General features: G+C 38.7%; 1 protein-coding gene across 2 annotated transcripts in view; it reads right to left on the reverse strand.

Annotated features, from left to right (window-relative positions):
• Positions 1-21,383, reverse strand: part of heatr3 (HEAT repeat containing 3) — a 57,846-nt gene that overhangs the window by 21,709 nt on the left and 14,754 nt on the right. For both annotated transcript variants that reach the window (XM_073070048.1, XM_073070046.1), the window contains exons 6-9: positions 10,233-10,373; positions 9,228-9,520; positions 6,839-6,929; positions 927-1,072 (exon numbers count right to left, since the gene is read on the reverse strand). In XM_073070048.1, coding sequence (XP_072926149.1) covers positions 927-1,072; positions 6,839-6,929; positions 9,228-9,520; positions 10,233-10,373 — 671 coding nt within the window. The remainder of the gene's footprint in view (positions 1-926; positions 1,073-6,838; positions 6,930-9,227; positions 9,521-10,232; positions 10,374-21,383) is intronic.

Consider the following 21,383-nt stretch of genomic DNA (forward strand, 5'->3'; position numbering starts at 1 on the left):
GGGTGGTGAATCTGTGGAATTCATTGCCACAGATGTCTGTGGAGATCAGTTCACTGGAGGTTGACAGATTCTTGATAAGGCAGAGGTTGACAGATTCTTGATAAGTCAGGGCGTGAAAGGTTACAGTGAGAAGGTAGCACATTCCTTAGAAGGTTGGTGTCATTCAATGTCTGTAGTGAGATGCTGAAGATGTTCTATAGGTCAGTTGTGGAGAGCGCCCTCTTCTTTGTGGTGGCGTGTTGGGGAGGAAGCATTAAGAAGAGGGACGCCTCACGTCTTAATAAGCTGGTAAGGAAGGCGGGCTCTGTCGTGGGCAAAGTACTGGAGAGTTTAACATCGGTAGCTGAGCGAAGGGCGCTGAGTAGGCTACGGTCAATTATGGAAAACTCTGAACATCCTCTACATAGCACCATCCAGAGACAGAGAAGCAGTTTCAGCGACAGGTTACTATCGATGCAATGCTCCTCAGACAGGATGAAGAGGTCAATACTCCCCAATGCCATTAGGCTTTACAATTCTACCGCCAGGACTTAAGAACTTTTTAAAAGCTATTATTAATGCTTTTTGAGATAGTGATTTAGATGCATATCATATTTTCTTACTGAGTTAAGTATTGTATGTAATTAGTTTTGCTACAACAAGTGTATGGGACATAGGAAAAAAGTTGAATTTCCCCATGGGGATGAATAAAGTATCTATCTATCTATCTATTAGGGTTGAGAGGGAAATGGATCAGCCATGATCAAATGACGGAGCAGACTCGATGGGCCGAAAGTCAGCACCATGTATTATGGTCTTGAAATGGTCAGAAATCAACTGTGCAGTGTTCAGGTATACAAAGCATCAACAATGAAAAGATTCTATTTTAACTTACAGCTGAAACTACCCCAAGAACTAAAATCATGACAAAGAGATTTGATCATTACCTTGTTTGGAATAAGGTAGTTAATGAGTGCAGAGTTAACCTCTGCAGACAGGCAGAGAGGAGAGAAAAGTGTTTCAGACCCTTCGACCATACAATTATCACTTTCATCGCTGCTTGATATCTCCTCCCACTCATCATCAGAAGGATCTGAGGACAAACAGAAAAAGAGGGGCTTTGGTGATTCTGATGGAAGTCAGAAATAACAGAATAAGTTAACACTCGAATCAAAATATTTTGTCCACCATTTTGGTAATGGTCATCTACAGATTTCCTATATTTATGGTTTAATTAAATTCACTTGAACGCTATCAATTTAAATGTATTTTTTTTTACCCACAACACAATATTTGGGAAAATTTCTGAGATTTTAAGCATTAGATAATTTCATGAAACTTAAGTAATGCCCTGGCTAAGATTTTTACGGCTATGTTGTAGGTATTCCATTTTAGCAGTTCTGTAAGAGCAGTCTGATGTGCTTTTAGCATGTTTGGGTTTGAGCTAAATTCCAAGACAATGTTGTGTCAGGCAATCAGGACGGTGGAATTGGGAGAAGGTTCTAGAGAATGCTGAGCAGAGATGTTCTTGTGGCATACACTGGTGTGGGTCGAGGTCTTTTTTGGCGGGAACTGGGAGAGGACAGGAGGGAAGATGGCTGAGGATGCCGTCCCTGTTGCACAAAGTACTTTGTGCAGATGAATGGCTTCAAGGAGGAAGGATCAATACTCCTGTGGGGAGCCCGTTGGTTCAAGATGGTTGGTTGGTTTAAGTGACTTTCGGAAGATGGTATGTGCTTTCACACAGACCGAGAGTCCAGCAAGCGAGTTAAACACAACTTCAAGGTGAGCTCCAAATTATGTGCACATTTGAACTGGGTTAACTGTAATGGGCCTTCTAATTTATTTCTTCTTTTCTTTTTCTTACTAACAGTTCGATAAAGCTGAAATTTGTAAATATACTTTCTTTATAATTGTATGCAGTGTACAATCCATTATTTCTTGCCGACGGTTAATTGCACGGGGGTGGTATTTACATAGTATTCGCACAGATCAGGGCTCTGGTGGTTGAGACATCCCAACTTCCCAGTTTTGGTGGGCGCAAAGTCATACCGACCCCAGATGTACAGAGCTTTGGAAAGGTGGTTTTCTCATCGCTGAGTCTAGAGGCTGTTAGCGACACCTGGTAAAAGGGGGCTTCACTTTCAATAGACTTTCAATGGTTGCATCCATGCATTTAGGAATCAATGATCAGCTTTATTCACCATGTACATTTACGTGTTATGAATTTGCTGTGATGTGTTGGTGCAACATGCAACAAAAACATTATTCAACAATTATAAAGAAAAAGGAATTGCATTAAAAAAATAAAGTTAAAGTACGGACGTGGAATAAAATGTGCATATATACATAAATACTAGCGTGTATTTACAATATACAGGCAGTCCCCGGGTTACGTACGAGTTACGTTCCTGAGTCCGTCTTTAAGTCGGATTTGTATGTAAGTTGGAACGAGTACATCGGTATTATTTAGCGTCAGTCAGTCAAATGTTTGTCTTAGTATACAGTATATATTTTACCTATCTATGCATATAAAACACTTAAGAAACATATGTATTCCAATAATTAAACCACTGCGTTGCTTAGTAATAATTGTAGCTTTCATCGGGGCAGGGCCTTTCACATGCTCCATTGTTCTCACTTTATCCGTTATCCTTTAAAATTGTTCTGATTGTTGACCGACTGTAGCCTAACACTTTTCCAATGACTGATGGCGCTTCTCCTCTTTCCAAATCCTTTATTATTTCCACTTTATTTTCAATCGCGATCGCTTCCCGTCAATGGAACAGAAACACTGTGGGCAGCAGGTCCCGAGCTCCGCTGGCTCCCGGGGTCCGCTGGGTCCTAAGGACCACCGCACTGAGACAGGTTAAATGGGACAAGTGGGGGCTGTGCTGGGTTTGGGTATTTGATCCTCCACCATATTCCGCGTGGGAATTTAAACTGGAGGTGGCAGTGTTTTTTTTACGAGGTCGAGTTGTGCGCTCGACATCAACCCGGCACGGATGGTACGGGAGTCACTGGATCGACATCAACTCGGCATGGGAGCGGTCCATCACTGGATCGAACTCAGGAACCCTGGCGCTGATCTCACTGTGCCACCAGCCGACCGGAATGGGGGGGGGGGGGGGGGAGAGGAGGTCAGGGTGAATCTTACTAAGAAAAGTTTAAGCCAAATACAAAGTTAAACACTTAAAATGGTGGATGACATTGCGATCTGACTTAAAATGACGGACGGAGTTCTCCTTCCTCGGTTCATAAGTACAAGTTGTCTGTAGGTCGAACATTCGTAACTCGGGGGACTACCTGTGAACAGCATTATAAAGAAGTGGCTCGAAGTGTTACAGTACAATGACTCAGGTAATCAATGGATGGGGTGGGGGTGGCTGACTAGGACGATTGATCAGATTAATTGTCTTGGGAAGAAATTTTTCAAGATGTAGTGAAGAAATCCTCTGGCATTTCACATTCACTTTTAAGATTCAATAATGTGTTTGGTCATTGGTGGGATAACCTTACTATCTACTATTCAAGATTCAAAAACTTTATTGTCATTCTAACCGTACATCAGCTCTGCAGGGCAGAATGAGACAGCGTTTCCCAGGAGCAGTGCAATCATAACATAACAAACGCAACATTAAATAATAAACATAACAATAAGTAGTAGAACACAACAGCCACATGTCAGTTAAAATCAAGTTATAAGTGTCCAGTGCAAGTTAAAAGTGTCCAAAGCAGAGTCAGGTAGAGCAGCTATTTAGCAGTCTGACTGCCTGTGGCCAACATGCTGAAATTAATTAGATCAACTATTATCTAATGGCAAGATGCTGAAGTATACATATTGCTCTTTAAAGAGTTTGCTATCTTAAGCTATCTCAAATAGCTGTACAACCAGGAAATTATTTTTTCCCAATGGCAGGAATTGTGGACTCTCAATGGGAAACATGCTCAGAGTCCAACTTTGACAGGCGCTTGGAATGAAGTCAGGATGGATACAGACACATTAAGTAGGGAAAAGCAGGTGTTCTATTATCGGAGAGGATTATAGGGATTAGAAGTTCACTTGGAGGGTTAAATAGAATGCAAAGGTTGTATACAGCCTGGCTCAGCTAAATGTGTAGCTGGCAGGAATGGAACTGCAGTTAAAGAATGGAGCTTACGGCAGAGGCTAGCATGAACCTTGGGTATAAAATCTCAGCATAGTAACTTAGCCTCATGCACAACCAGATTTTCTCATCCCACCATTGGCAGCCATACCTTCTGCATCCAGGATACCAACACCTTGAACAGCATTCAGGATACCTTCTGCATTCAGGATACCAACACCTTGGCTTCCAGAGCCCCACCCAATTTTCCTCCTCTCCTTCGGGGCACTCCTTAAATTCACTGCCTGAGTTGTTGTTGGTCACTGATATAGACATACAACAGTAGAGTACAGGAACAGGCATTTGGCCCATGACGTTGTACAAAACTAACCTCTTCTCCCAGTACTTTCCGTTCTCTGTGCCTGTCTAAGAGCCCCGTAATCTTCTTCATTGTATGTGTCTCCACCACTAACCCGGTCAGCACATTCCAGGCACCCACTACTCACAGTGTAAAAAAAACTAGCCCAGCACCTCTTCAAACAATCTTCCTTTACCTTAACTGCACGCCCTCAAGTATTAGACATTTCTACCCTGAAAAAAGATTCTGGCCATCTACTCTAACCCTCTCATAATTTTGAGCTTTTGTCTCCTCTCAGCCTCCACCGCTCCAGAGAAAACAAGCCTAGTTTGTCCAAACCTCTTCCCAGAGCACATGCCCTCTAATCCAAGCAGCGTCCTGGTAAGCCTCTCCAAGCTTCCATATCCTTCTTATTGTAGTGTGAGCAGAAATGAATGCTGTTCTCCAGGTGAGGCCCAACCAGTTCCATAAATTGCAAATTAACTTTCTGACTCTAAGTTAAGTGCTATAAACTAAGTGCTATACAAATCCAAACTGTTGTTATAAGGATGCAAAAATATACAGCTTATCCAAGACTGATCTGCCAAGACAACTTGTACAACAATAGCTGTATTAGGCTCCTAACTCTGGAATTTCAACAGAACTGGTTTAATGTTAATTAGCCAGTTGGAAAGCAATCAACTAAACTCCTAGGTGGGCAAAAGTTCAAGCTTTGTGATACCCTAAGCTGGATTTGCACTACTGATATCAAACAGACGCTGAGGTTATCATCAACAAAACAATCTCAGATTTTGGTTTCATGTTGAAAAGTTACAAATAAAAACAATCTTATTGCATTTCAATTGTAAGAATAGACTGCCAAAGGCATCTTTAAAGCAAAGAAATAAAGTTAGTGTCTGTAAAAAATTATCCTTCACCATTGAGACCAAAGAAATAGGGGCATAATAAAGCATTCAAATTCTCCATTTAAGGTTTACACCAGTTATCAAAAATGAAACATCAGACACTGGAAAAATGGAATCAAATCAGGAAAGGCTAGAAGTATTCTAACAGGTCAAACAGTATCTGCATAAAAGGAAGCTGTCAACTCTTCAGGCTGGTATCTCTTATCAGAACAGACACCAACAATGGCTCCACATTCCTTTCAATATTGAGAAGAGATAAATACAATGAAGGGTCATGGACGTGACAGGTTAGCTGTTTTTCTCTCCACAATGATTTAACAAGTCAAGAGGATGATGAGAAAAAAGCAATACACCAAATACCTGGGGAGGATAAGGAGTTTGGCAAGCCTGAAAGGTCGAGTCTATGAGTTTAAAATCAGCACAGGAGACAGAGGCCCAATTAGCTTAAAAAGAAAGGCAGAGAAGACAGCGGCCTCCAGAGTTTTGTGAGCTTGGCAAATGAGGGGGCAATTTTATTTCCATTTTAAATATGCAATTTAGTTTTGCATTTAAATTCCCTAGAGCTCGTAGTTTTAAATCAAAAGTAACAGGTGGCTTCAGTGTTCCAGAAAATAGAGTAAGCAACAAGAACTGGTGAATCGAAGTCAGGCTACACAAAGTTATGAGAGACAGGAAGTAAATGTATGGCCCAATTACAAGCACAGCATCTTGTGAATGCAAGATCCACAGAGTGCAGACTTTGGTGAGATAGATGAAAACCACTTGGACCCGTGCAGTAAATGTCCGCAGCTCACAAACTTCAACTCTGAGTTAATGTATCACAAACACAAAAAAAATCTGCAGAGGCTGGAAATCCAAAGCACACACACAAAATGCTGCAGCTAGCAAGCTGGAATCCAAAATTCAGATACTGTGCTGCATCAGGAAAGAAGAAAGTATATTTTATATATATATATAAAATGTTGTTAAAAGGGCAAGCCAGAGGATATGCCCACAGGAAAATGAATATTAGTGTTGAATCTGGTGATGTATATGTACTTTGAACTTTGTACGGCAGTGCAGGCACAAGAGACCTACATTTTTACTGTTTACTGTTCGAATCTTCCTATGTATAAGAGAACAATTACTTTGTAACTTGATAACAGGTCATTAAGAAACAACAAAGTGGGGATGCAATAAACAATCTGGCCATTGGGGTGCAGCATCATTTCAGAGGAAAACAGCAGCAGGTTTTGACCAAAGCAAACTACGACAGGATCGGTGTCTGAAGTTAGCCACCTGGAGTCAGAAGAAAATTTAACTAGTGAATTCAGGTAAAATGACTAATAACTTTTTGATGTATATTTTTGTATGTAAGTCCCTCATTCAAACAGACAAGGTAGTTGTTCTTGTTACTTCACCTACAAGGTATCAAGGATCTTCCTTCAACTGGAGGAACGCAACACGCGGTATATCAGAGAGCCATTCCCAAACATTAGCAGATGAAAACTACTTTGGAAGTAATTTCATACCTTCAGAACAACACATGTTTACAATGATCTCCAAGGCAGTCTGTTGAGCTTCAAGCAGAGCAGTGGCGTGCCTCAACTCCTTGCACTGGGTCTATGTAAAAATGTTAAAGAAAATCAATTCAAAGATTTCTAGCACTGAAAACCTAGATATCAAAAACTTTCTCAAGTAAATAAACAAGATCATTTGAATCAATACTATTTGTATTCTTTGCAGGCACTTTGTTTTTCCACTGATGTCATTAGGAAGCACAGCTATTTAGTTCAAAGTGAAAAATCATCAGGCAAAAACTATCCTCAAAGTAGTAATGTAAAACTATCTGAAGTGTAATTGTGCAAGTCTGCAAAAAAAATAATTTGCACCTACATGAATGTCAAGAGAAATAAGCTTGGATTTTCCTTTGCGATTTTGATGTGCCTAATCCTGTCCCAGATACATCTGCATTTACAACCAAAGATACACTTCCCCCCAAATAGCACCTCAAAAATCCTGAGTAAGAAATTTATACAGACTATGAATGAAATTGAGTACCACGTCTAATGTATCACATTGAGGAACACAAACCAATCCTTATAGAAAGATCAGAAATGGAGAGAGGGAGCAATTTCAAGTTCCTGGTGTCTAACCTGGTCTCAACATATTGAGGTAGCTATAAAGGCAGCAAGACAGCAGCTATATCCCCTTAGGAGTTAGTGAAGATTCGATTTATAACCTAAAACATTCAAGCTTCTACAGATGTACCACGGAGAGCATTCTGACTGGCTGCACCACCATCAGGTATGGTGAGGGGCTACGGCACAGGATCGAAGTAAACGGCAGACAGTAGTGAAATTAGTCAGCTTCATCATGGGTACAAGCTTCCGTAGTATCAAAGCCATCTTCAAGAGGCAGTGCCTCAGAAAGGTGGCATCCATCACCCAGGTCATGCCCTCTTCTCATTGATACCATCAGGAAGTAGGTACAAGAAGGCGCAAACACAGTGATTCAGGAACAGCTTCTTCCCCTCTGCCATCCAATTTCTAAATGGATGTTGAACCCATGAACACTATCTTACCTTTTTTTTGTTATTTTGCACTACTTACTTTAACTTAACTACTTTATAGACATATATACTTTCTATAATTCAGTTTTTTTCTCGTGTATTGATTGTTGCTGCAAGGTTAACAAATTTCACGACATACGTCAGTGACATTAAACCTGATTCCATGCAGATATTTTATACAATTGAAGTAAAACCTCACAACTATTTACAAAGAAAAGTTAAAGTTTTTGAACAGCTTTAAAGTATAGCATAATCAATTGTCTTCATAATGACCCAAAAGAGCACATTCGATTGAAAAGAATCAGGTTACATTCTTGATCAAATTTTGGTAATTTGATAGCATCTGTCTAGTTACAGTATAAAACTACTCGAACGGTAAGTCAATCTATTATTAATTATAACAGCAGCTATTAGCATTTTATTAAACATTCAGTGCTGAAGGTCATAATTAGTGTTAATGAGTTAAACGTAGGGCAGTGTTTTAGCTTGCTATAGCGGAAAGAACACAAGGAGGAAAGCAAAGGAAAACATTCTGCCTTCCGTGGACAGAAAAGATCAATATACATGTTAAACCCTTCCATTCCCTTCCTCAAAGAGTTGGTGCTTAGGCAGACAGCCAAAGTGAGATACTGCTATATACAATAAACCACTTTAATTTTAAACTAACTAGTAGGATGATCAAATTCTACTTTGATAAACACACTTAAGGGAATTTAAATTAACCAATAACTCCACAACATGTTTAGCACTGCAAGCTGCAAAAGATTCATGTGTACACAACAGGAAAAGAATAACCCTTTAAGATGTATCTATTTGAATTTTGTAGTCTGGAAGTTCATCCGCTGTTGCTTGCACCAAATGATTCAAAATCATTTAACCAAAAAACCTTGCACAATATCTTTGTGCCCATCTTCCAACAAATGATCTTTTTAAAAAAGGAAATCAAGAATCTTAAAGGGTTGAGACTACAATTATGTTAAATAAAAGCAAATACATTTCAGTCGTTTTTAAAACTTTCATCCATGAAATGAACAAAAAGAAATATGGGTTTCTGCTCATAAAAAAGAGAATGGAAAGCATACTGCATTTGGTGCTCAGGTTAGAAACTAAACAACGTGGGTGCCCATTTATTCCAAAAGGGGACTCTGAGATTCTAGTTACCCATTGCTTTATTTCTCCATTTGACTCTGACTTCCATTCCTCTCTCCACAGCAGCCACTGGACATGCTGAGTATTTCCAGAATTTACTGATTTGATTACTGATCACAGGAAAGTACCCGGGATATATTTGAAGGGAGATATGCACAGTAGGTGTATTAAACAAATGTACGTCTTCACAATTCACTTACTGGTAGAAAATCTGAAATGTCTTCACTTGCAATATTTTCTGCTTCACTCTGATCAGCTATTTTTTGTGTAGCATCTTCCAGTTTAGGAGCAACATTCTCATCTGTATCATTCATTTCCTCTTCCATTTCAACCTCTGCCTCAGCCTTTGGGACTGTACACACAGCCTGTCTGAGTGTAAGAATGATCTGGTCTGCATTCTTGTCCAAGGCTTCTGCAAGAATCCTTATAACAGCATTTATTGTGTCTGCTTGACTGCTGGAAGGGACAATATTCTTCACATTCCATACTGTACCTAAAGGGAAATGTTAGTTACAATCGTTAGACGTGTGAAATAAACCAAGATGCTTCAGTGACTCAAACCACCAGGCACCATTGTCCCTCATCACTCAGGATTACACTGCCTGGAGCAATGTACTGCATCAAATTACACTTTTTGTTTAATAACAATTCATAATGCATAGACTAGGGGAATTAAGAAATACTGCAGCAAAACATGCAAATGCCATGAATAGTATATTTTTTTCTCCATTTCACAATATTTAGCACTATAAATGTAATTTTCTAGAATCTATTTTCCCAAATATAACACCTTTCAGAAATTGAATCAACAGCTCACCACTGTAAAATCCATAAATCAAGCATATAAAAATTAAACATCCTTTTAATCTACAACCAAACTCTTACTTTTCTCCTCACAAACAGGTTTTAGTAAAAGCAGTTATTAACTGATAATCTTTGTAATAAAAGACTCCTAACAAAATTTATGTTTACTTTGACACAACGTAATTTTCGCTGATTAGTTATTCAATGAGGCACTTCTGAAATGTTGTCCTGATTTATTTTGGCTTGTGATAATTAAGAAATGTATTACAAGCTTTTTTAGTCAGATTTGTACTTCCAAAATATATCTAGATTGTATATTGTAGCTGATAGACAAATGGAGTATTTTCTTTGCTTGAACAAATGACTAAGATTTCAAATCGCTTTTCAGTTACTCTTCTTACCTGCTACGAGGGTCCTCAGAAGCAGATGTTCTGTGGTATCTTCTGAGGATAGCAGCACCATTTCCAATACTTGGAGGGTCGGGGGAATTAAGGATGCCAAAAGCTCAGTATTGTCTTCGGTAACAGTCTGTAAACAATAAGCTGGGGAAGGAAGCAATAAATCCAATTCATTTCCATTCCACCTGGCATACAAGTTACCATATAAACAGAAAGGAAAGTGCTGCGACAACAAATCATACTGATCTGTATCATTTGCAAGGATTGGAACCCTGTACTGAAGCTACCACATTCTGGGCTGGGATTCACACACACGTACTTTCCTAACAGTATTAAAGCAGAATGCAACCCTTAGCCAAGCAAATGCATTCAGTGAGGATGTGAGCTACGCATTCCAGGTACACGCTTTCACCCTGAATTACAAACACACTCGTTACTACCATCAGGTAGGAGGCTACAGAGTCTTAGGTCCCTCACTGTAAGGTTCAGGAACAGTTACTGCCCTATAACAAGAAGCTTGCTGAGTGAGCGTGGACAGCTTTATTCACCTCTACTCTGAAATGACTCACTTCCAAGGACACTTTACAACCCATGTTTTCAGTATTATTTACATTTACGTAGTTTATCTTCTTTTACATATTGGTGCTTGTCAGTCTTTATTGGTTTATGTATAACTTTTAATAAAATTCTCTTTCTTTTTCCTGCAAATGCCTGCAAAAAATAAATCTTAAGGTAATACATGGTAACATATATGTACTTTGATAATACCTTTACTTTTAACTTTGGATATGTTGATTTTGCCCGTAAGCCGCAAGATAGGCCAATGCATACACAAAACTGAAGATTGAACTGTAGCTGTTTCCATTTCTTTGTAGTATTCAGGACTTGGGTTGAGATCCCTACAAATTTTCATTCTTCTAACAGCCACTTCTACAGTTTCATAAGGTCCTCATCACTTAGCTGTTCAGCACGGGATTCAAGAAAATCAGTGGTAGATTCTCATCAACTCAAGTTGGTTGCAATGAACCACCAATTTCCCCTCTATATCTTCTATCAGAAAAATGGTGGAAAACACGATTCAAGTTTGGACAAAATTTCTTCCATACACTATTAATAGTTGTTTGGACACAGAAAAGGATGGAGGAACTAAGCAGGTCAGACAGCATCCATGAAGAGGAATAAACAGTTGAAGTTTCAGAACAAGACCCTTCATCAGAACTGAAGTGCTTCAGCCCAAAATGTTGACTGTTAATTCCTCCATAGCTGCTGCCTGACCTGCTAAGTTCCTCAAGCATGTTGTATGCGTTGCTCTGGATTTTCTGCAAAATTTAATGTTTCAATTTGTTTGTAGCCCAAACCCTCTACAATATCTTCCAAAATTCTCTTTAAAAAACTTGCCTTTTGTTGCTTTGGTTATTTCAATAGGTTGAAAAAAGATGTTTTAAAAGCTGCAAATATACCTTGATCCATTGGCTGGAGAACTGCTGTTGTGCTCAGTGGCAGGTACACAACCAAAAATGCAGTCACAAGAAAATACAGACGTTTGAATGCAGGGCAAAATAGAAAAAAGACTGGAGGAACTCAAGTGTATTGAGTAGCACCCATAGGGATTTTTGCAATATAATAGTTGATATTTTGGGTTGATACCATGCATAACGACTCAAATGTTATTAACAATAATATCTTGAATAGTAATTCTTGGAAGCACAGAATCCCTCTACCTCAGGAATACTTCATAAACTACTCTTCAAAAGTGGCCAGCTTCATCCTAGCTGTCTTGCTGATCTTCCAGATGCTTCCCAATTCTTCTCAGAACCTGAGGGTTCTCAAATGGATCAACAAAGGCTCAAATGAGCAACATCCTGCTGAATTTCCACTAAGTAGCAAGGTCGCTTACTCTTTTCAAACCTCTTCAATGCTTTGTAATGACAGCAGACTGCATCAGGGCCAGTCTTTTTTATGATGGTGCTACAGAAGGCATGCAACAGCTTACTGATAGTTCAAAGCAAGGAAATTCAACTAAAAACATGACTAACAACAATTCTTTTTAAAGTAAATTGTGGTAAACCATCACTGTAAACAATGAAGAGGTGAGCAAAGGCTAAGCGAATCCGGGAGACGAGGAGTGCTGGTGCACTGCAAAATTGACACAGATATAGTTGGAGTGAACGTTTCTGAGAGGAGAAGTTCAGGCAAAGGACTTTCAATGCCTGTCCAACTATCCCAGGTGTGAGGTTGGATCACTCCAAGCAATTTGGAGAAGTTGAGAACGGCTTTGTCGGCAGTAAAATCTCGGTCCAAAGTGAATCACTGGGTGGCGTGTTCCAGGCCTGGAGTCCGGGTCTAATCCAAGATATGATCTGCTATTTGGACAATTTCAACAACAGACTGGAAAGGCAGGATGGCTGATTTTGCTCACTGTCACTCTTCTCTCTGCGACGCTGAGGCTGAGAGACTGCCCCGGGCTGCTGAGCTTCATGTCCGTGAACTTTGTGGCGATTTGCTACACTAACATGATGAACTGAAACTGAGGGTTTGGGCCTGCTCCGGGGATTTGGATGCAAGGACCCAACTTCGCTTAGAATGTGGTTGTTGTTGCTTGCTTCTATTGTTTGCAAGACTTGTGTTTTGTTTGCTCTTCCCAGGTGCATTATGGGTTGACCTTCATTTTTTTCAGTTGGGTTCTTGCTTTATGGCTGCCTGTAAGCAGACAAATCTCAAGGTTGTATAACTTATACATTCTTTGATAATAAATGTACTTGGAATCTTGAAGCTTTGAGTGTCCATTTTATTCTTTATATTTGAACGACTGAGATATGATGCTTTACTAATTTCTGATGGTGCTCCTCTCTTTAGATCATTTAACCTCATCCATTTTGACCCATTATAATGCTTTTCTTTTTCTTAGATGCACTACCATGAGTTACAACTTTATGCCTATCCAAATTTTCAGACTGCTGGATGAAAAGGTTTCCATTGTTCCCTTAACTTTTCAAACAGGGACCCTTGATTCATGGTTACAAATTTGACCAGGTCATATCTTCAATTTCTTACATACCATTTAATAACCCCAAATTTAAACAAAATTAGTTGCATTCACGAAGAAACAAACAACAGGATCTATGGATTTTTACTTATTTTATAATGGAACAGAAAACTCTGCTCCTGCGATCAGTAATCAATTTACAAATGAACTGAAACAAGTAGGTTGATTTTAGCATGTGGTCGTGTCTAAAAGGAAGGGGATTATAAAAATTCCTCACTAGATATTCAAACATCAGAGGCAAAATGATCTGCTACTCCGCTTGCTTAAAACAGAGAAAGACACAAGACCACAAAGGATAACAGAAGTTCACTGACATAATGGACAAAATGGCTTCCAGCAAACAGTTAAGCAGTAGAACTCCTTTCCATTGAGGAGCCAGACTAACCTCACTGAACCAGTGACTTCCCCAACATGTCCTGAAGCAGCAGCAACAACCTCATGGAATTAATTCAAAGAAGTCTCATTGGAAAAACCTGTTCGGACTAGTATGCGGAGTCCTGATCCACCCTTTACAACACAGGGAATAGTTGTAAGGGATGAACTGAAGGAAATTTTATATTTTAAATAGATTTTTTTTTACAGTTGGTACACTTAAAGTTTCAATAATCTGATTTTAATAGTTGATTAATTTTTCATGGACTTGAAATGGCTAGAATGTCCGAGGATTTCATCATATTGAACACTAACGGAGGGCCCACTTGAGGGTCAAAAGAGGAAAGTTCGTCCTTCTCTGCTGGACTTGGAGCCAGGAAAGTGCAGAAAGCTTTCAATGGGGGGTACAAAAAAAAGGGCATCATGTTTTTCCCTGCATAAGAGGTTTCCATATTAAATTATGGCTCAAAGGTAAACAATCAAATTAAAAATGTAAATTGTGTTATCTTTTCATCCCATTTTTGTACCTTATACATGACCTTTTGGAGTAAATTCATTAGTCTGGTCTTGACGGCAGACAGCACAGTGGCACATCGCCACAGAGCCAGGTTGGACTCTGACTTCCAGTGCTGCCTATGGAGTGTGCATTTTCCACATTCCAAAGTGGTACAGATGGGCAGCTTACTTGACCTCGATAAATTCCCCTTACTGTATAGTTGAGTTGAAGGGATGTGGAAAGAATAAAGTGGGATTAGTGCAAGATTGATGCTTGATTGTCAGTGGACCTGCTTTTCAGCTGTATGATTCAACAGATTAAATATTCAGAAATACTCTGAAGTAGAAAGAGAAAAAAATTCCTTGTTAATTCTTCCTAAACAATAGAACAACAACTCCGAAGGATCTCTCTTCAATCTAATAATAGAGCATTGAAAAAACAGCATCAAAGTAAACTATTGAGCATATATTATATATAAACATACACATATATACATACATAACATATACACAAATATACAAAATTTCCAAAGATTGATCTATAATACTTCACAGACATTTTTAAAAAATATTAATCAAGCATCAGTTGTTGGATATGGGAACATTGAATGCTTTCCATGTAACTTCCAGCCAACAGGCAGAATATCATAAATTACAAAATATTTTAAGTTTTGAAAGGTAATACATTGGACTCTGGTTAATTGGGCCATTGGTCAATTGGGGCAGCCGCTTATTTGCAACAAATTTGAATGAACAAAAAAACAATTAAGAAAATAACCGGGATTCAATTTATTTGGGATATTGCCGCTTAATTGGAACAGGACACTGTTGCCGAACAGTTTCTAACTAGTGTCAGTCACATGCACTTGTGTGGCCATTAGATACTAAACTGTGCCTAGAGCTAACTAGTGTTAAAATAATGTCAGTTTCATGTGCTTGTGTTCAAATAGGAGTAATTTTTGTCCCTGATAGGTGCCGATAAAACATTAGCTTTATTTGTAAACACGTACATTAAAACAATGAAATGAGTCTTATTTGCGTCAATGACCATCACAGCCCTAGGATTGTGCTGGGGATAGCCATGCAGCAAGTTTCACTACACCTGTACCGCCAACAGAGCACACGCACAATTCACTAAACCTAAATGCACACTTGTGTAACGTGGGAAGAAACTGGAGCACCCAGAGGAAACCCAGTAATCACGGAGAGAACATAGAAACTCCTTACAAACAGCAGCAGGAATCAAGTTCCAATTGCACTGTAAAGCGATTGCGCTAACCACAACACTACCATGCTCTGCTTGATTCAAATATACAGTATAATTTAGAATGTTTTTTAAAAATCTCAAACAAGCAATATATTTTAAACTCCAACCTCTGTGCCTCAGTTCATTCTTCATAGTTGTAGGGGTATAACTTCTCTTGTCATAAAAATTTGAGGCAATTACAATACAGATTTATCCACCTTCAGTGGACAGGCCAAACAGGTTATTTTTGATTTTCAAGAATCACATGCACTCTGGACAAGTTTCATGTAAACTCTTTTGAGTTATTTTGAAAACTTAAATGAGCATTCTACCCAATTTTCCACTTTGCTCATGTTTCTGAGAGCATCAGCATGCGACACAACCTGATATACAAGTAGAAGTTTGTACCCACCAGCGAAAATCATACATTTGCAAAGTTACTTTGGAAAGTGAAACCAAGTTTAATACTCTTTAGGCAACAACCAACTGAGTTCACTTTAAGAATTTACAAGTGGTGAACGTTATTTGGATTCACACAAGGAGTATTTGAACATGGCCTTAAAAGTGCATGGATGGTTAGCAGTCAACATCAAATATTCTCCAGGATCATATTACTATGCAGAAAAGTCATGGAACATCTGCTAGCAACTTGATCCATTTGACCGGAATTAACATCCTAAATTCAAAAATGATCTGACTTACCACAGGCTTATCATTGGCTTAGCAATAAGCCATTCAAATATGTATCTGAAAGTGCAAACAGTAGATTCCAGTTAATTGGGCCGTTGGCTAATCAGGACAGCCAATTATTTGGGACAACTGCTAAAGAACAAAAACTAATTGGGAAAATAGCCGTGATTCCCTTCGTTTATTTGGGATGCATAATTGTGACAGGAGACTGTTGCTGAACAGTTTCTAACAACTATCAGCACACTACACCGTTCCGAGTGAACAGTTTTTAAATAGCATCTGTTCAAAGCGCAGTGATTCTTGACAGGGAGGGAGAGGGAGAGGGGGAGAGAGAGGGAGGGGAGAGAGGGGGAGAGAGAGGGGAGGGGAGAGAAGGGAGAGAGAGTGGGGAGAGAGAGGGGGAGAGAGAGGAGGGGGAGAGAGAAGGGGGAGAGAGATCAATGCCTCTCATTATCTTGTACACCTCAATCAGGTCACCTCTCATCGTCCGTCACTCCAAGGAGAAAAGACCGAGTTCACTCAACCTGTTCTCACAAGGCACGCTCCCCAATCCAGGCAACATCCTTGTAAATCTCCTCTGCACCCTTTCTATGGTCTCCACATCCTTCCTGTAGTGAGGTGATCAGAATTGAGCACAGTACTCCAAGTGGGGTCTGACCAGGGTCCTATATAGCTGTAACATTACCCCTCAGCACTTAAACTCAATCCCACAGTTGATGAAGGTCAATGCACCATACGCTTTCTTAACCACAGAGTAAAGCTGCGTAGCAGCTTTGAGTGTCCTATGGGCTCAGACCCCAAGATCCCTCTGATCCTCCACACTGCCAAGAGTCTTACCATTAATGCTATATTCTGCCATCATATTTGACCTACCAAAATGAATCACCTTGCACTTAACTGGGTTGAACTCCATCTGCCATCATTCAGCCTAGTTTTGCATCCTATTAATGTCCTGCTGTAACCTCTGACAGTCCTCCACACTATCCACAACACCCTGAACCTCTGGGATACCTTGCATGAACAGCTCTCTTCAGGTTATGCCACAACATCTCAATTGGGTTAAGGTCTGGATTCAGCCTTGGTCATTCCAAAGGATGAATTTTCTTTTTAAAATATTCTATTGATTCAGTCTTGCATTTCAGATTATTGTCTTGTTGCATCATCCAACTTCTATTAGACTTCAGGTGATGGACCAATACCCTGACATTCTCCTGTAAAACAACTTGATACAATTTTGAATTCATTGTTCCCTCAACAACTGCAAGCTGTCCAGTTTCTGAGGCAGCAAAGCAGCCCCAAACCCTGATGCTCCTTCCACCATGCTTCAGTTGGGATGAGGTTTTGGTGTTGGTGTGCAGTGCCCTTTTTCCTCCAAACATAGCAATGTGCATTTCTGCCAAAAAGTTCAACTTTTATATCATCTGTCCAAAGAACATTGTCCCAGAAGTGCTGTGGAACATCGAGCTGGTCTTTTGCAGAGTTGAGATGGGCAATAATTTTTGTTTTTGGAGAGTAGTGGTTTTCTTCCATGAATACCATGTTTTTCTTATAGTGGACATATGAACTGAGACTTCAGCAAGTTCTAGAGATTTTTGCAAGTCTTTTGCTGTTACCCTTGGGTTCCTTTTTACCTTCTTCACCATTATTGTGCTCTTGCTGTGATCTTTGTAGGATTCCCACTGCTAGGGAGAGTAGTACAGTACTGAATTCCCTCCATTTGTAGACAATTCCTCTTACTGAAGACTTTGTTGCCTTTTCCAACTTCATGCATCTCTACAATTCTTCTTCTAAGGTCCTCTGAAAGTTGCTTTAATCAAGGCATGGTGCACGTAAACAGATCTTTCTTGAGAAAAGCAGGTTCTGTCAGTAACCTGACTTTGTGTGTCTTTTTTTTTTTAAATGGGACAGGGCACCTCTACAACCCACACCTCCAATCTCATTTCATTGAGTCACCTGACTCCAACTAGCTTTTGTAGAAGGCATTACCCAAGAGATTCACATACTTTTTTTGAGCCTAGACAGTGATTGTTTAAATGGTGTACTCAGTGTTGATGAGAAGCACAAAAGTTTGTGTTTTATTAGTTTCGGCAGATTGTGTTTGTCTATTATTGTGACTTAAATGAAGAACAGACCACATTTTATGAGTGATTAATGCAGAAAACTAGGTAATTGTAAAGGTTTCATGAACTTTTACTTGCAACTATATAATTTTATTATACATTATGTACACTGCATATATTGGAAACATCAGTCTATAGTGCGCACATAATCGTTGGAGAGCATTGTTGCTTAATCAAACCAGTTCGCCTCACTTCAGTTACTCACAATATTGAAAGTTTTGCGTTGATGAACCCATCCCAGGAAAAAGTACTAACACAACATCCAAGGAAAAAGTGTTAAACTTTCTCAAAGTCATATGCTAACTAGCTAACTAAAATGTATCTGCGCATTTTCCGTGAGACCATTGTCTACATAATATATAACGGACCCTTTTCTTTATTTTATATTATTTTGTTTGTTGTAGTTTAAAATATTTTGTCAGTACAATTTTGATCAAAGTTTATACTGGTGAGAGTTAAATTATTGCCTTCTGGCAAACAGTAAATTTGCATGGATGTGTCAGTATTTACAGAAGTAACAGTACTGCTTTCCCTTGAAGAAACTTTCAAACTTATGTTGTGTGACCAGAATCATATTTACCCTAGACATGTTTACCAATTGGAAATGGCCTTTTCATCATTATTCCCATGCACTGTTGAATCATGTTGCTGTTAGTTTTGTATTCATAGTAATTGCCTAACTCATTACGAGCCTATGGTGAGAGGGTTACACAAGTACATAATTTGTTACTCATTTAAATGGTAGTGTTTTTTTTATACTTTAACTTTTTCCTTGTAACTTCAGGTAATTAGGCAGCCGCTTAATTGGGCCAGAATGTACTGGTCCTGATATGTCCCAAATAACCAGAATCCACTGATCTTTAGAAACGCCTTCACATGCTAGGAGCAACTCATTTTGAAAAGAAGCTGGTTAATTTCTGTTCCAATTTGTTTAGTTGTTTCTTACTGAAGCAACTAACTGTCATCAATGAACAGAAACCTCATGATACAAGTATTCATGGCAATAAATTACTTGGGAAATTGATCCAGTAGAATTTGAAATAGTTTACAGGTAATTCAAATATTGACGATATTTAAAATACAAAACACACTTCATGCCTGTCCATTTTATTTATTTACAGAAGGATGTGGACATCACTGACAAGACTACATTTATTGTCGAGTTCAAACTACCCTTGAACTGAAGAAATTCCTTGGTTGTTCCAAATTATGGGCCTCAAATCATGTAGAGGCCAGTAGTGTGGCACATTTCATTTTCTGAAGGGAAACCAGACCGGTTTTACGACAAATGTATTGTTTCGTGCACAGTAATACCAAATTCAGGTTTAATTTCTGCCGACAATCTATTACTATTTGCAGAATTTATTTAATAACTGGATTTTAAAATTTATATTTCAAGGTTCTCCTTTGATGTCTGGATGCTCCCAGCAATTCTGTTCATTTATATCTTTACTCATTAAAAAAAAGATCTAATCCCACTCTTCAAAGATAGAGAAGCACTAGGAGCAAAATGGAAGAATTATCTGGTGCCATGTTTTGCAGTGCACTTTCTTCAAGCTAACATGCAACACTGTGCTCACAAAGTCAAGTTCTGCCTTTTTGAGAATTACATATATACCAGCCTTAGGGTACTCAAGAGGAAGAATATGGGAGATTAATTTTTTAAAAACTAACCTTGGAGAGTCTTTAAACATAGAATACTAATATCTGTCCTTAATTTTTTAACAATTTCAAAAATAATGTTTTATAATACTTCCTGTAATCTGGAAAAACGATTAAAATGTGCAGTCTAATTAACTGACTGGATCATGCAAAAAAACTTCTCCAAATCAAATCAAAATTAGCAGTACAAGGCACTAAAGTTTACATCTGAAAGCATACAAAGTGTCAAAACTGCAATGCAACAACCTACCAGTGTGTAAACACTGATATTCCATCTAAGGTGGTTATTACATTTTCCTTTCAGAAGTAATAAAGTATTACATCAAAGATCAATTAAATATCTTTAATGTGAAGTCAGCCTTGTGATATAGAAAAGACATTGTTTAATTACTGTATATAAGCTCCCCGACACACAAATGAAAAAAATGACCAAACACTGAACGAATGTATGAACGGTACTTACAGCAACAATAAAATTCATGGCTTAGACTTTGCAGAAATAATGATAAAACATCTGGTGTTTACAACATTACATTGGAGAGTGACATCAACTATCGCTGTGATGTGACGCTCAGCATGCAAATCCCAAAATTGCTATTTTGATCCAGGGATTTCACAAGCTGCACCTTTATTCCAATTGCCGCCACAAAAGTTACGTCAAATTAATTGATCTGAGGCGCACTTAAGCTTTTTACAAACAAGTCACACTGTTAAAATGTTCTCAACTCCCACCAAGTTGTAACACAAGGTCTGTAGATTTTTCATGAGATGCCAAACAAAAGTTATTGCTCAGCGAATAACTGGCGCATGAAACTACATCTAATGCAAACTGTAATTAAGAAGCATGAATAATGAATACTTTAGAAAACTTTATTCTTTGTTTTTGGATTTTTCCTTAATTATCTCTGCATGCTCCAATCTTATTTCACATGTTCTAATCTTGTTGTGGATGGTCTAATCATATTTCATATGTTCTAATCTCATTTCTGTAAGGAATTATTGATGTGATGCGCAGCCAGCTTAATGACACTAAAGCTACTGGCTGCCTGATATTCCCCCCATTGAGGTCTAACAGTAGAGGTAGAAAGGTTGGCATGGAATCTGTACCAAAGAAAATCAAGGGATCTTTGAGAATTTTTCTTCATGCTTTACCACTGACTGACTTCACCACTGAGAAAAATACAAAATGAGTATCAGTGGCAACATGTGATTTATATTTATATAATCTACCTCGGACATAAAAACTTCTCAGAAATAACTGAAAATTATTTTCTAAACTGTCAGAACAACCCACAACAATCTATGATCCTTTGAAGGGCAAATATTTTTGTTCTTTCCAGAGGCAAGTTGTTTTCATTATGCTGGACGATGGATAAATTCTGGCAACATAAACCAGAGTTTTTGCCTCACTCAGCATCTCAATCCTGCACTTTAAGTGTCAGCCTGATTAAATGATTCAAGATTCTGGTATCAGACTCAAATCCACATGAACCGGAGTGCTATTTCTGTGCCAAGATTCAGTC

Source organism: Hemitrygon akajei, chromosome 17, assembly GCF_048418815.1.
Source record: "Hemitrygon akajei chromosome 17, sHemAka1.3, whole genome shotgun sequence".
In the NCBI taxonomy this organism is placed as follows: Eukaryota; Metazoa; Chordata; class Chondrichthyes; order Myliobatiformes; family Dasyatidae; genus Hemitrygon; species Hemitrygon akajei.